This window comes from Solea senegalensis, linkage group LG20, assembly GCF_019176455.1.
Source record: "Solea senegalensis isolate Sse05_10M linkage group LG20, IFAPA_SoseM_1, whole genome shotgun sequence".
Lineage (NCBI taxonomy): Eukaryota > Metazoa > Chordata > Actinopteri > Pleuronectiformes > Soleidae > Solea > Solea senegalensis.
Window position 1 is genome coordinate 12,862,393 of NC_058039.1, and position 13,882 is coordinate 12,876,274.

A 13,882-nucleotide genomic window follows, 5' to 3' on the forward strand; every position below is an offset into this window, starting at 1 on the left:
TTGTCACGTATTCTATATATATATTTTTTTTACAATTTATACAGTTTATGAGAATAGATTATTTCGGTTAAACAATTTAAAATGATTAATTTACTCTGTACATGTATAACTACTGGAGTCACGTTGTCATTGATGACACTGGTTAGCAAATAAAATCTGAAACACACTGTTATTCATCCATCTTTTTTTCCATGTTGATCCGTGTAATATATTATTATTTTGTTTTTTCAGATTACAGTAAATAAAGCAAAAAAATACACCACAAAACAAAAAGGGGGCTAAAAAAATGTGCCAACAACAAAAAAACAAAACAATTGTGATTATTTACTGTCATTATATACATCAATAACACTGATAACGCTGTAATATTTCACAGTCTGTGAGCGCAACGCACTGTAGCTGTCACGTTTGGTTACAAAAACATTACCCACATGTGTTTATCTGAACCTGAACATCCAGATGTGTGACTCATGGCATCTGGAAGCCGTAACGGAACAAAGCGGACAGTAAAAAAGCAATAACTTACTCATAGATCATAAATTAGACTTTTTTTTTCTTTCTCTTTTCTTTTCTTTCCCATATCAAATATTTACACATGGTACCTTTGAACATCAGTGCATTACAGACAAAATTATGCATCTCCTCAATGAGAGCTGACAGGGGCAGCGTCTGAGAAACCCCGCTGTGGGTCGCGGTGGAAATGTTTCATCCACAGTGTTTTGCACGAGTCACAAGACGACGTCAGGTGCTTTTAAGAGAAAATAAAAACCTTTTTTTCAAAAACAAAAGTGTGTTTGAAACGTCCGCTGAGGGGAAACGGCTGTTTATCTGAACTTCATTATTCCGTTCTACGTAAGAAATGCGTAAATTCGCCGAGTCATTGGATGTTAAACATTAAAGCCTTGGAGTTTTTATTGTGATGAATCTGGACTTATTTATTCTAAGGGTTTTCTGAGCTGCTTTGAAGATGAGGAGATTCCACATTTTTCTAAGGTTTTGGTCATATTTACGTAATAAAGTATGTTCTGCCTCATATCAATTCTTTTTCATTGTTCTGGATGTCCTTGAAGGTTTAACACGGCACTAATGTGCAGAATAGTGACAGGGATCTGTGTAAAAACCATAATCTTAATTTCAAATATTAGATTATACTGCAAGGGTGTCAGAGGATTAATATCTCTATTGTAAATCGCCCCACTAGTTACCACTTTACAATAAGTTTACCCTCAAAAAGAATTAACAACAATGCATAATTTGCCTATTATAGACAAATTAAAACAGTTATAGAGTCTCAGTATTTGGCAGGAGATACTTGGTAGGATAATGGAAATAATTTCATGTCTTGATCAAAAATAATTGCTATATTACTATTATTAAAATTGTGCTTTAAATTATTAAATGATATGTGTGTTGTATATCCTACCTTTAATCTAACCAATTAGTTTCTATTCATAAATTATAGGGTAACTAATAATAATAATTAAAAAAAAAAGACTATTAATGACTATTAATAGAGCAACACCCACAACTTATTGTTTGGCTCACTCATGCTCATGTTATAGAATGTGTTATAACACTTCCTCACTAACTTAAAACAATCCATTGTTTGGATTGACCTCAGTGACACAAAGTTACCAAAGGAAGCAGCAGTAACCTTGTGAGATTTTTTCAAGGGACTTTGGTGCAGGAGAGTTAGCAGTTTACAAACTTCAGTTTTCAAAGAGAGTGAGTCACCGTGACTCAGTCTGGTCGGTGGGTGTTAAAATATGACTTTTACAACCTAACTACAGACCATTTCCACATCCTTTATAAGGGTAGTTTTACTGTTTTGGTGGCACCGAGCTGTCATTTCTTGATGAATTTGCAGGCACTGAGGAATTTAAGGCAACTGAATGAGCTTCTGTACGACAGGAAGCACAAATGTGTGAGGTATTACTGCGTCAGGTGCATGATTTCCAGTCTCCATCTTGCAACACAAACCAAGTGAGTTCTGCTTCCTCCCCACCACACAGACTACGACTCTGCTGGAGTCCACTAAACCTGGACTGGATGAGGAGCGAGGTGAAAGTTAGATCCCTCCGTGTGTCGGCTCCACTACCTGCAGCCGCACGACTCCACCACCATGTCCTCGTACTGTTTGTAGACCACGTTGTTTCCTGAGTCGATGTAGAGGATGCTGATGGGGCTGAGTTTGGACGGCGCGCAGCAGCTAGGCGGCATGTTGCTGGGGTTCATGGAGTTCATCAGAGTCTGGATGATGGCGTGGTTGGTGGGCTCCAGGTGGGAGCGCAGCGGAAAGTCGCACACCCCCTCGCAGTGGTATGCCTCGTAATCCAGCGGGGCGATGATCCAGTCATCCCAGCCCAGGTCTCTGAAGTTGACGTGCAGTGGCTTCTTGCTGCACCTGGACTTGGACTTCTTGCCGTGCCTCTTCCCGTGGCGGGTTCTGGATGCAGCCGTCCTCCTCCTCCTGCCGACTTTGACACCGGGGCCTCTCTCTTTGCTCTTCTTCTGAAAGCCCAGCAACACCCTCCCCTCCCTCCTTTCGCTGAAGAGCGTCTGCCTCTTCTTGGACCTGGTGAAGACCACTAAGATGGCTTTCTTCTGCTGAGGGCGGCCTTGGCGGTGCAGACCCAGGAGGTGCAGGTCCAGCTCCCTCTCGGGGTTGTCCAGCATGGCCCTGAGCTCCAGGCAGAAGGGCTCGCCACGTCTCAGGTGCTGATTCTGCTCTTTGAAAATCTCCCACACGTCCAGCACCTCCCACCTCGGCCTGTGGGAATCCTGCAGGTCCAGCGTCTTGGAGTGGAGCAGCTGCTGGTCGTGGCAGGAGAGGAGCTGGACGTCGACAGGGTCCGTCTCAGATATCCTGAAATTCCCAGACACTTTGGTGTATATCCTCAGCTCGGCTCCCAGCACCTCCGCTTTTTCGGAGAGGGTTGAGACATCGAACAGATACCGCTGTCTCCTCAGAGGGGAGAGTGGGAGGTCATCTGTGGAAAGCATTAAAGCGGCAGCGTCAGTCGCATTCTCACGGAGATGATGTGTGTACCACAGAGATGTGGAATCTGACTATTGTCTGCACTGAATTAAAACAAGTCATGGGTTTTCAGACAGTTCCTGCCTGCACGCACACACACACACACACACTCTCTACAAACCGCTCAAAGGTTTGGTATAAATACAAACATGATCTGTGACGTAAATGTCCTGTTTGATTCAGCTGTGAAGGGCAAACTTCTCCCCATTGTTTTCACTCACTTTCAAAGCGTTAAATGGCCTCGCTCTTATGTGTAGCACCAGACTTTGAAATAAACATATTCACGTCCGACCTTTGAGATCCCAAAATCTCAATCTGTAAAAAAGGAGATTGAGTCTTCTCCAACAATTCTATTTAACCCTTGTTTTAATCACGTCCAAAAACCTTATTGACTGCACAGATTCAGATTTAAGTCATTCTTATTTGCGCTTACATATCAGCCTTTGTCTCTTTCACCACAACCAGCCTAGGCAGATGCTTCACGTCACATCTTCTGAGTCTGGTTCTGTCACAGATTTCTTCCCGCGTTCCGGTTTCTTCTCGCCTCACCATGTCTAATGACCGCCCTGAGATATTTGTGTCCATAGAATTTGAATTAAAGTGCATTATTGTATATCTGCAAACGCACCAAATGACTACGGACTAAAACAGTAGGCAGAATACGCTGCTACTTGCTCACTATTATTTATTTTTATGAATGAAGAAAGAACAAATGACACAAGTGTAAAGAATATCACGTTAAATTTACTTCAGAGGAGATTAAATGACCTCTGATGTTGGACACAGGGAAAAACCTTTATACTATATGTATATGTTGGCATATTGGCTATCGGCAAAAATCCAATATTGTGCATCCCTATTTTTAAGTCTACGATATCTTAAGAATACATTTCTTGCTTTGTCTCGCAGTTAAACGGCCAATTCTGACTAGAAACTGAAGTTTGTGTCGCTGCCGTTCGCTCCTCCTGCACCAAACCCCAAAGAGAAAATCTACAATTTTACTTTCCAAGTCCCTGTGAACGCCCCTGTGGCTCAGTCATACTTGACCCAAAAACTCACTCCAACATACGACCATCAGAAAGTCATTTCCTATCTTTGACACCAAATATCATGAAAATCTTATCAATAGTCTTGACTAATTCTGTCTTTTGGATGGTGAAGGGAAGAGTGAGGAAAAACAACACGTTACATTGTTCTCCTTCAAATAAATGCTACATTTCAGCTTGCTTTATATTACATTTGAATCTTTTCAACACTTTCCAGCAAACAGCATGTACATATTCCTGTTTACACTTTATTATTGCATTATATTCATCTAATTTTATTGTTTATTTTTAAATTTCTCTTCTATTTACTTTGCAGTGTACAAACAAGTGAATTCCCCCCAGTGTGGCACCAATAGAGTCTAATTTAATCTAATTTAATCTAATCTAGTATCATCATATGATTGATTCAATGTGATATGAAGGAAACTTGCACTGGTACTGGTAAGGAACACATCTAAGAAGAAGTTTTGACACAACAACTTAACCTACTGTGTTGGAACAACGTGACTTCTCTTAGGACTAAAATTTCTGACTGGAACAGGCTTGATGTTGTGTGTCACAGTGGAGACACTTTGGTGGACGAGCAGCACGTACCTTCTCCACTGTCCACAAAACTCACTATCGTGTTTGCAGCCTTTGAGGACCTGAAGAAACTGGCGTTGAGTCCCAGTTTCTCTGCCGTGGAGAAAGTCTTGTAAATGGAGAGCATGTAGTCGTGAGGCTCCACGGCGTCTTTGGACGTCGCTTTGATGATTCTGCTCATCATGGACACTGATGAGGATGGTGGCGGTGCATAAAACTCCTTGAAATGTTTGGACGCCTCTTGTCCATCAAAGATCTTCACCAGCTTGTTGCTCTTTGCAGCAGCAGCAGCCGCAGGAGGAGAGGCAGGAGGAGAAATAACGAGAGAGTGAAAACCAGGAGTTTCCCACGCGAACAGCAGAGCCACGCAGAGTGAAGTGAAGTGGGAGAAATCCATCCTCTGCACTGTGTCCTGAGCTGTGGCCTGCAGGAGAGACCATGCAGGGACCAAGCTCAGCTCTGCATCCACATCCACTCACACACTTTCTCTCTGTATGTGTGTGTGTAGGAGCTGAGAGAGAGAGCTGTTGCGCAAAGTGTGCACTGCTCAGGAGGAGGAAGAGGAGGAGGAGGACAGGCGGTGCAAAGTATTTTAAAGAAAGGAGATGAGGCCACGCCCACATTGTGCTGTTATCATTCAGGATAAATGGAAGGCACAAATTAAGGTTGTAAAACTAATTGTCCCTCTGTCACCTTCCTCCTCCTCCTCCTCCTCCAGGAAAAGCAGATGTGCGCACAAAAGATGCGCCTCAACTTCTGCTGCCGATTTCACTCCTGCTCAACAAACAAAATCCAGACATGTTCTTCACGCTGATTGTTCTCTCCTCTCTTTGCTCCAGCAGGAGTCTAAATGTGAAGACCCTGCATGGTCAAGTTCTTGTCACGGTGTCTTACTCCCTCTGGTGGAAGTGAAGCACAGTGCAGAAGGAAGGAACACGCAGCCAGGCAGCTTCATTCAGCACCATGGACAGAGTCAACACTCTTACACTCAACACTTTAAGGGCAATTCATTTAAAGCAACAATATGCAACTTTTTTTTCTTTTTCTTTAAACCTTAAAACCGCAGCTTTGGTGTCATTTTGATTTCAATCCTTTCTTTAGTTTGGTGACTGTGGTTATAAGAGTGTAACTTAAAGCTGGGCTAAGCAACATGTTTTTAAACGTATTAATGAGTAAATCCTTACAATTATTTTTAGGCACAATTTGTCCAAATCATAAATTACATTTGAATGTATTTAACAACAAATATCAGAAACAAAACATGAAAATGTAGTCAAATAAGGTATGAATTATAGTCAACATTTTAAAACCCTGATGGCATTTAAAAAAATATAGTGATAGGAGACATTGTTTCCTGAGGTAAATTTCTAGCTACTTTGCTAGCTATCTAGCCAACCTTCTAGGTATCTAGCTGCCTACCATGCTATATATCTATCTAGCAACAGTGTTAGTTATCTAGCTAGCTTATCATGCATCTAGCTACCTTGCTAGGTATATGGCTAGCTTTATAGGCATCTAGCCATCTAACCTGCTAAGTATTTAGCCACTTCCGTTGCTAGGTATCTATCTACCTTGCTAGCTTTCTAGGAGTCTAGCTAGCTAACTGTGATCTACTGTCTAATAAACACATGACACAGCAGATAATGCGTTTAACGGAAAACAGAATTTATTGAATAGAGGGTAAAAAATTTCTTCTCAATCTTAATTTCTTCCTTTACTATTGCACCTGTTTTAAAGTAGAAAATCTGCTCACACACCTGATACAGAGACGCAGTTCACAAACATTCACACATACAAAAAAATGTGAAAGAACCACCCTTAAAAAAAGAGAAAAATTATTTTAAGATAAAGTACAAACAATGCCTTAATTTTTCTATAAAATAAATACAGTAAAGGAATAAAATGTTTATTTTCATATGAATGACTTGTGCGACGTCACTTATTTGTTTGGCACAAGAAGCCCGATCCCAATAATTTGATCTAAACCTTAAAAAAACGTAAATAACATGTTTATTTGTTTATGTCTTTGTAAACATCTTTCAGTTAAAGTGAGAATGTGTTAAGTTATACTTCATTAAAACCCTGGTGGAGCAGCTGTGGTCGTCACGGCATCACGTTACACGTGAAGTCTCCGTCAGAGCAGCAGGCCACGGCGTAGATGACACTGACCAGACACAGTCTGCTGGCGGTCGTCGCCGTACTGGAGCTGAAGATGTCGTCGGATGACGTCGTCTCCGGAGGCTGAGTGAAGTTGCCGCTGGTTGTCGGGGCCAGCGTGGTCGGAGTGTTCATGACGCTGAAGCTGCGCGACTGAGCGCCCCACGTCTTCAGAGTGAATACCATCGTCATGTTCTCACCTGCAGGGCGAGACAGATTTATATGATTAAAACAATTAAAATCATGTTTCAGTGGACTGAAAAACGGCAAATTCTATAAGAGGAGCTAGTTTGTTAGCCAAAGTTAGCGTTTGCTTCAGCTGCATTAGCTAAGAGTAAGTGCTAGCTAGTAACAGATTCTACAAGATTAGCTAGTGAGTTAGCCATCTTTTTTTGGTTTCCTCGGGACACTGTTCAAACTTCCATTGAAAATGGAACATAACAAGCTATGAAAACCAAATATACAAATATATTTGTAAGTAACAGAATCAATTTCAGAATTTACAGAATCAATTTCTGCCAATAAACTGTCCTAAATATTACACACAGAAAACGAAACAGTTGCTCATGATCAAGTCATCATAAATCATCTGTCTTTTCTCATCATTTAACATCAAATTCAGTGAGCTCCATGTGAAAACCGGGGATATAAACTTCACAGCATCACCTGCGGCTGCGAGTGAAAACTGTGTGGTCGTGTGCAAACGTACCGCTGTTGTTGATGGACAGGTCGGTGAAGTTGGCCCAGCAGTTGCTGAACCGGATAGTGGTGTTTCCTTCGAGAGCGTCCACCGGGTTTCCAGCTGCGTCCTTTAGGCTGGCTGTGACGGTCAGAGAGGTCACTCCCACAGAGACACAGTCTCCCTGCAGACAGCAAGGACGCAGGTCGATTACTTTCGTCAATCGTTGATGAAAGTAATCTTCAACTGTTTTGATAACTGATTAATAAGTTGGCAGATTTTCAGCTTCTTGAATCTGAATATTTGGAAATTTGATTTATAAATGAAAAACCATTTTTAGAGCCATTTTTTTTTCATGATATTCTTCTGATATTACTATTTATTAGACAACATTAAATAGATTTATCAGTCCACACATGCAAAAAGACAGTAGGGAGAAATTAAGAAACATTAAGAAATTAAGAAATTGCAAGTTGCAAACAATCAATTAATAAAGGGTAGTATAAGTGATGTGCCTAAAGAGAAAGTGTAAACAAAACAACCAGTTCAGTTCCTCACCTCCTCATCCACAGCCATCAGAATGGGCTGCTGCTGCAGAAGACCCACATACTTCCCGGTGACGGGCTCCTGGATCAGCAGCAGGTTGTTCACAGAGGCCACACGGCTCGGAGTGGGATCCTCCCTCGACACTTCTTCTGTGGCCACCTGACATTTAAAACAGGAAAACGCTAGTTAGTCCAGTTTCCGCAGAGCTGCTGCTGCTGCTGCTGTCAATGAATCATCCTCGAGCTTCACCTCATTCCACTCAGGGTCATCCGGAAGAGGAGGGGGTGCGATGACGCCCACTGAGGAGACGTTAAAGCCGATGGCCTGACTCAGGTTTCCCGTAACTGCAGCTTGACCAATATTATCAGCGAGATTCTGAAGCAGATTGAATTCTTCATCATCTGAGAAGAAGAGGAACGAGCAGAGATGTTAAAAATCTTCGTCTCACACATCTCTGGAAGACGCCTTCACATGAGAGCCCACTCACTGTTGGTGGTGTTGCTGGTTTGCTGGACTGGAGGGGCCTGGATCACCACCTCCACCTTCAGACCTGTCGACCTCTTCCTGCGCCGCGCGCCGCCATCCTCCCGGACGATGTTCGTGATTCGAATCATCTCTGGTGGAACGCTGAGGAACACAGCGAGGTTCTGAATCAAGTTGTCTCCGAAGAACTCATCCTCACTCATGGCGGGCAAGTCGAAGGAGAGGAAGAGGAGCGGCGAGGTTCGGATCTCAACTGGTTCGGAGCCCCTGACCAAGACTCTGAGCATCTTGTAGACTGAGTCAAAGTAGTTTGTGCCCTCAGTGGCGTTCAGCTGGGGGAAGTACTGACCTGAAGACATCCAATAAGGAAGAACAGGTTATTTTCATAGTTAATGATTATTGGGTACTTTTAATATGATCATTTATATTATTCTGCATTTTATTCTTTCTTTTTCATGAACGTTTTAAATACATCGTGAGTAGTTTTTTATGATTCCATAAACTTTGTTATTGACTTAATTGATCCACGCGTGTGAGAACCATCAGTACCTGCAGTGGTGGGCTCCTTCAAGGTGTAGTCAGTTTCAGCAGCGTTCCACTCTGCGTTTGTCGGAGCCACCAGCTTGTTGTTGAAGTACACGTCCAACCGCTGAGGTTTGGAGTAGAAGACTGACACCAAGACACTCTGAAATAAGTCAATAAAACAATAGGCAGTTGAGGAGAAATCTCCATCTGGAATTAAATGGGTTAAAAGTTGCTATATGTAAAAAATGTTTTTGATATTAAGACATAAACTGACCATAATGTGTCATTAGACACATTATGCTGACTTTTTTTCCACTGAATTCTGAGATCAAAATCAGACTTTAATCTCAGAATACTCACTTTAATCTATAACTCTCTAATCTCTCTTGGTAATATAGACATGGTCTGATGATTAGCCGGCCAACCAAAACCCAGGTATTTTTATAATCCAAACAATGTCGCGGCTGCACACACTGGTGCCCTTAGTAAGTCAAGGCAGCTTAAGTTCGAGGCAGCTGCCTCTGTGCTGACCTCAGACGGGTCAGCGTTGAGCATCATGAGGCGAAGTTTCTGAGGGCTGACGCTGGAGAAGTAAACGTCGAAAGAGTGACCGGTGGCCACGATCCCGTGGAAGAGGGACAATCTCTTCTGGCAGGTGTAGCCAGAGCACCACCCGTGATCCTGAGGGCCTGTGGACAAAACACACACACCCAGAATGAAGACACAGATATATAGGACAATTCACAGTGTGAGTGTTTTGATCAGATTTAGGAGTCGTCGCACCGTTGATGAGATCCAAATAGCCATTTCCAAGCAAGGCAACGGGAGAAAGACGCCGGAGCTCTGTATCAGCGTCAAGACTCTCAATCGCCAGCAGTCTGTAATTCAGCCCAAAGCACTTGTAGCTCTGCCAGGTGTACATGTATGTACAGTCGTCCCTGATAACACCTGAGGTAAATAAAAAAAAATAAAGCAACGCCGTTGGTCAGCTGACATTTTCTCTTCCCAATAGGGTTAGATTGTTTACAAAAAACAAAAGACCTCTCCGTTACCTCTGTGCTGAGTGACCTGGTTCACAGGGATGCGGCTGCCGTTGGGGAACGTGAGCATGACACTGGGGATACGGTAGTCACCCAGTCCCCTTCTGGGATCGCCGCCCCACTCATACTCGGACTGTGGCACCACGGATCCCACTGCGCCCAGGAACGAGCCGTCCAAGTCCTTCAGCATGGTCTTCTTCTTGGCATCACAGTCCATGTCCACGCAGTCAGACGGGTTCGCTTTACTGAGGCACAGACACAGCATTGAGTCTTATGTCTCACTCTGAGTTCAAGTGACGTAATAATGTAATATATAATGTTCGGTCAGGCTTAGTTTTGAATGATTCATCTTCCTTACCCAACATCAGGCCTGTGGATGAAGAGTTGAGCGCCCTCTGTGCTGTCAATCATTTGTATGCCTGAAACTTGCACTGGGTGCTGCAGGTCCTCGTTGAACGGGTTGGTCATAAACATGAAGTTCGTCTCACTGGAGCAGACATTCTTGAAACCGACGAACATTGTGTCTGCAAAGGGAGTGAACAATTTAGTTGTTGACAGTACTGATCAATGCGGCAGCAGCAGCGTAGGAGCGTAGGATTACAGTGAACCTGAACTCACCCTTGACTGTCATTATTCCTTTAATGGCATTGTAGGAGGTTAGGCCGGGATACGGCATACGTGGACCAGCGTTGTGTGAAGATTCAAATGTGGGCCAACAGATTCCAGATCTGCCTCCTGTTCAGAACAAAAAACAATTTTAAGTTCAAGAGAAAATGTAAGGGAATATTCAAAAGGGAAATAAAAGTGTACATAAAAAGTGGGAGTGGACATCTGGTTTGCTCGCTGAGGCCAACCAGGGAGTACGAATATAATGAATAGCCACCAGGGGGCACCTCCAAAGGCGGCAAATGGAACTCTGTTTGAATGGAAGTCTATGAGAAAATGAGCTTCCACTCATCACTTGATTTATAACTTTGGTAAACATTTTCCTGAGGAGTTCATTATCTCAATCTTGGGTTTGAGGTCTTCTTCAACAGAACATGATGATGTTATAAATGATGTTCACGTTTACGGCCCACGTGGTTGGTGTAGTGGTTAGCACTCTTGCCTTTGCCCACAAGAAGACCCGAATCGAGACCAGGAAAATTTAATTTACAGAACCTCAACATGGTCAAATCGTAAACGTTGAAGCTTTAAAATGTGGGGTCAGGTTCTTATCGGAATCTGATGTTTGTGATCTGCTCACTCCCTGCACCAAAGTCCATAGAGAAAAGCAACATTTTTAAGTCACAGGACTACAAGGTGCTGCTTTTGATCTGCTGCCTCATTTGGTAAGTTTGAGTCACTTCCAAACGAGGGACTCAAAACCCTGACATCACAAAGGACGACATTTAAACTCACCAATGGAGTCAGCAGTGGATCAACAACTCCTGTGTGCCGTGACGTAAAATCGCTGACTTTCTTAATGGACTTTGGTGTGGGGGGAGTAAAAGGTTTACAAAGCAACACAATTTCCAGTCAGAAAAGACTGACTACTGTCCCTGGGGATATATAGTATTTTATATTATTGCAATCAGGGAGTTTACACTGTACCATTGGGTGGTCTGGGAGCACGGTGTTCACCACTAATGAAAACATTGTAGTCACTAGTGGACAGAGTGTCTGAACAGTCGAAGTTCGGACTGCTGCCAACAACCAAGGAATTCTGGGGAAAAGAAGACCGTAAAGAAAATGAAACTGTGTTTAAGTGACGCACAAGAATGAAAACAGATGAATGAATTTAATTAAAACCCTCTCACCTGGATTTCTACTGATTTATCTGCGAACATGTGTGTGAGAGAAGGAGGTCCGTAGATGATCGGGAAGATGCTCATCCCGTTGTCCACCAGGGTCATGTTGTCGATAACGATGCTCGAGGGGCTCTGTGAGGGCCACGAGGAAGAAGAGGAGGGAGGTTTAGCTGGGATTTTAATTTCAGTGGGCACACTGATAACGGTGTATTTTCAAAACAAAAGCATAAATATAAACAGCAGAGGCTTCAGGTGCTTGATGTGCAGTCTATAATGCAGTGTAATAGTAGTGATTCTCATTGTGTGGGCTTGGGCCCCCAAAAAGGCCAGGCAGGTACTACAAAAGGGCTTGTAAAGATTATAAAAAAAAGATCAACATATTTTCTACAACACACCAAAAGAAAAAACATAAATCAAATCATTTGTGAAAGACAAGAAGTAATATTTGAAACCTGGATATAGACGCCGTAGTCAAAGCTCCTCCAGATGAAGAAGCCTCTGATGAGGCTGCAGCCGGGCAAACCGTCCTTATTCATGAATATCCCAAACAGACCTGCGTGAGCCTCGTTTTCCATCCAGTTCTCATTGTCATTCACAGAACCTGAACAAGAGAACACATTCATGCCTTTGTGGACGTCTTCCACTGCTAACATGTAACCATAGATTCTGCAAGTAAAGTCTATGTTTAGTGCATATTGAGTTTAAATTAAAAAAAACAAACTTCAAAGACACTTCAGCAGCATTAACTAAAGGTCATATTAGCTATACAACATGGCATAGAAATATTATACCAATACTAAGTATATTTTATAGTCTCTATCTATTCTCACATCTGTAATCAGGATTTCAGGGGTAGCATATTCTGACAGCCCCTTAACACCCACCACATAATACTCCCACTAATAAATGTGGTCATATTCACCAATACTCATTCTGTTATCACTGTAAGTGAAAATAGAATTTTTGTTTTTATAGAGTAGCGAAATACGATAGAGTCTGCTATCGATTTTTCTGACGGAGCAGCAAAATCTGACAGAACATCTGGATCAGATCACATGATATGTTTGTCAGATTATCAATCACACTGGCACGGATTCCTGCCGTGTCTTGTTGTGTACTAGACTTCTTGTCGGGGTAATGCAGAACCCCAAATCTCTGTTCTACTACATGTTACACTACACGTCCGTTCATCGCTCCCGACGTTCAGAATCTGGTCCGACTCGCTCCAAATCACTTGAAAATTGTCCTGGATTTGTGTCGTCTGATCCTGGCATAAGACAATTTTTTTTTGGTTGAACACAAAAATCAAACGTTGTGCTCTTACCTGGGCAGGGTTCACCATTGATGCGATACGCCACTCTCTCAAAACCTGCAACAATGTTGTGCTGCAGCACAACGTTTGTGCCATGGTTGACCTGATAGAACAACAACAACAACAACAGTCATGAATGCAGGCGAACGTTGGAGAGTGAAAGAATTGTATCCAGATTATTTGAGGAGACGGACCTCGATGGCAGCGGACCACTCATAGTTAAAAGGCTCCTCTCTGCCTTGGTACGATCCGGGCCACTGTGACATCATCACCAGGTTCCTCCTGACTTTTATCTTGTCACCCCAGATTCTGATTCCTGCAAACACATACACACGTATGTTGTTTAAACACATGCAGGGTTGCTACACCTTGGTTGACAACAAATTCAAGGACTTTTCAAGGACTTTCCATGACCATTTCCCTCAAATTCAAGCCCAGAATGTGCTGACACAGCTTAAGATGGGAGGGCAACTTGTAAGAGCCGCTTCATCCATGGCGTCCACTTTAATCGATTTGCAGCACGCTCTGCATCTGGACAAGTGATTGTCCTTGGGATCTTGGTCAAAGTCAGTCTTTGTCATTTTCTTTGGGGAGACAGAGATCTTGAAATTTTCATTTCCCAGACATCACGTCATCATTTGCTCTCTCTTGCTTAATGTTACTCGCTCATTGTTCTGCACGGAAA

General features: G+C 42.7%; 2 protein-coding genes across 2 annotated transcripts in view; both read right to left on the reverse strand.

Annotated features, from left to right (window-relative positions):
• Window positions 1–311: 311 nt before the first annotated feature.
• Window positions 312–5,123, reverse strand: gdf6b (growth differentiation factor 6b). Its single transcript, XM_044052180.1, has 2 exons — window positions 4,678–5,123; window positions 312–2,990 (listed from the first exon to the last, which is right to left on the reverse strand). Exons 1-2 carry the CDS (start codon window positions 5,060–5,062, stop codon window positions 2,095–2,097), a joined length of 1,281 nt encoding a protein of 426 aa, XP_043908115.1. The 5' UTR covers window positions 5,063–5,123; the 3' UTR covers window positions 312–2,094.
• Window positions 5,124–6,309: 1,186 nt separating this feature from the next.
• The window catches only part of pkhd1l1.1 (PKHD1 like 1, tandem duplicate 1), a 44,084-nt gene continuing 36,511 nt past the window's right edge, over window positions 6,310–13,882 (reverse strand). The window contains exons 62-77 of the mRNA XM_044053214.1: window positions 13,392–13,513; window positions 13,210–13,300; window positions 12,338–12,486; window positions 11,895–12,017; window positions 11,689–11,800; window positions 10,714–10,830; window positions 10,454–10,619; window positions 10,108–10,340; window positions 9,839–10,003; window positions 9,587–9,744; window positions 9,080–9,215; window positions 8,535–8,879; window positions 8,297–8,448; window positions 8,060–8,206; window positions 7,532–7,685; window positions 6,310–7,022 (exon numbers count right to left, since the gene is read on the reverse strand). Of these exons, the coding sequence (XP_043909149.1) occupies window positions 6,769–7,022; window positions 7,532–7,685; window positions 8,060–8,206; window positions 8,297–8,448; window positions 8,535–8,879; window positions 9,080–9,215; window positions 9,587–9,744; window positions 9,839–10,003; window positions 10,108–10,340; window positions 10,454–10,619; window positions 10,714–10,830; window positions 11,689–11,800; window positions 11,895–12,017; window positions 12,338–12,486; window positions 13,210–13,300; window positions 13,392–13,513 (2,624 nt within the window). The 3' untranslated portion in view covers window positions 6,310–6,768. The remainder of the gene's footprint in view (window positions 7,023–7,531; window positions 7,686–8,059; window positions 8,207–8,296; window positions 8,449–8,534; window positions 8,880–9,079; window positions 9,216–9,586; window positions 9,745–9,838; window positions 10,004–10,107; window positions 10,341–10,453; window positions 10,620–10,713; window positions 10,831–11,688; window positions 11,801–11,894; window positions 12,018–12,337; window positions 12,487–13,209; window positions 13,301–13,391; window positions 13,514–13,882) is intronic.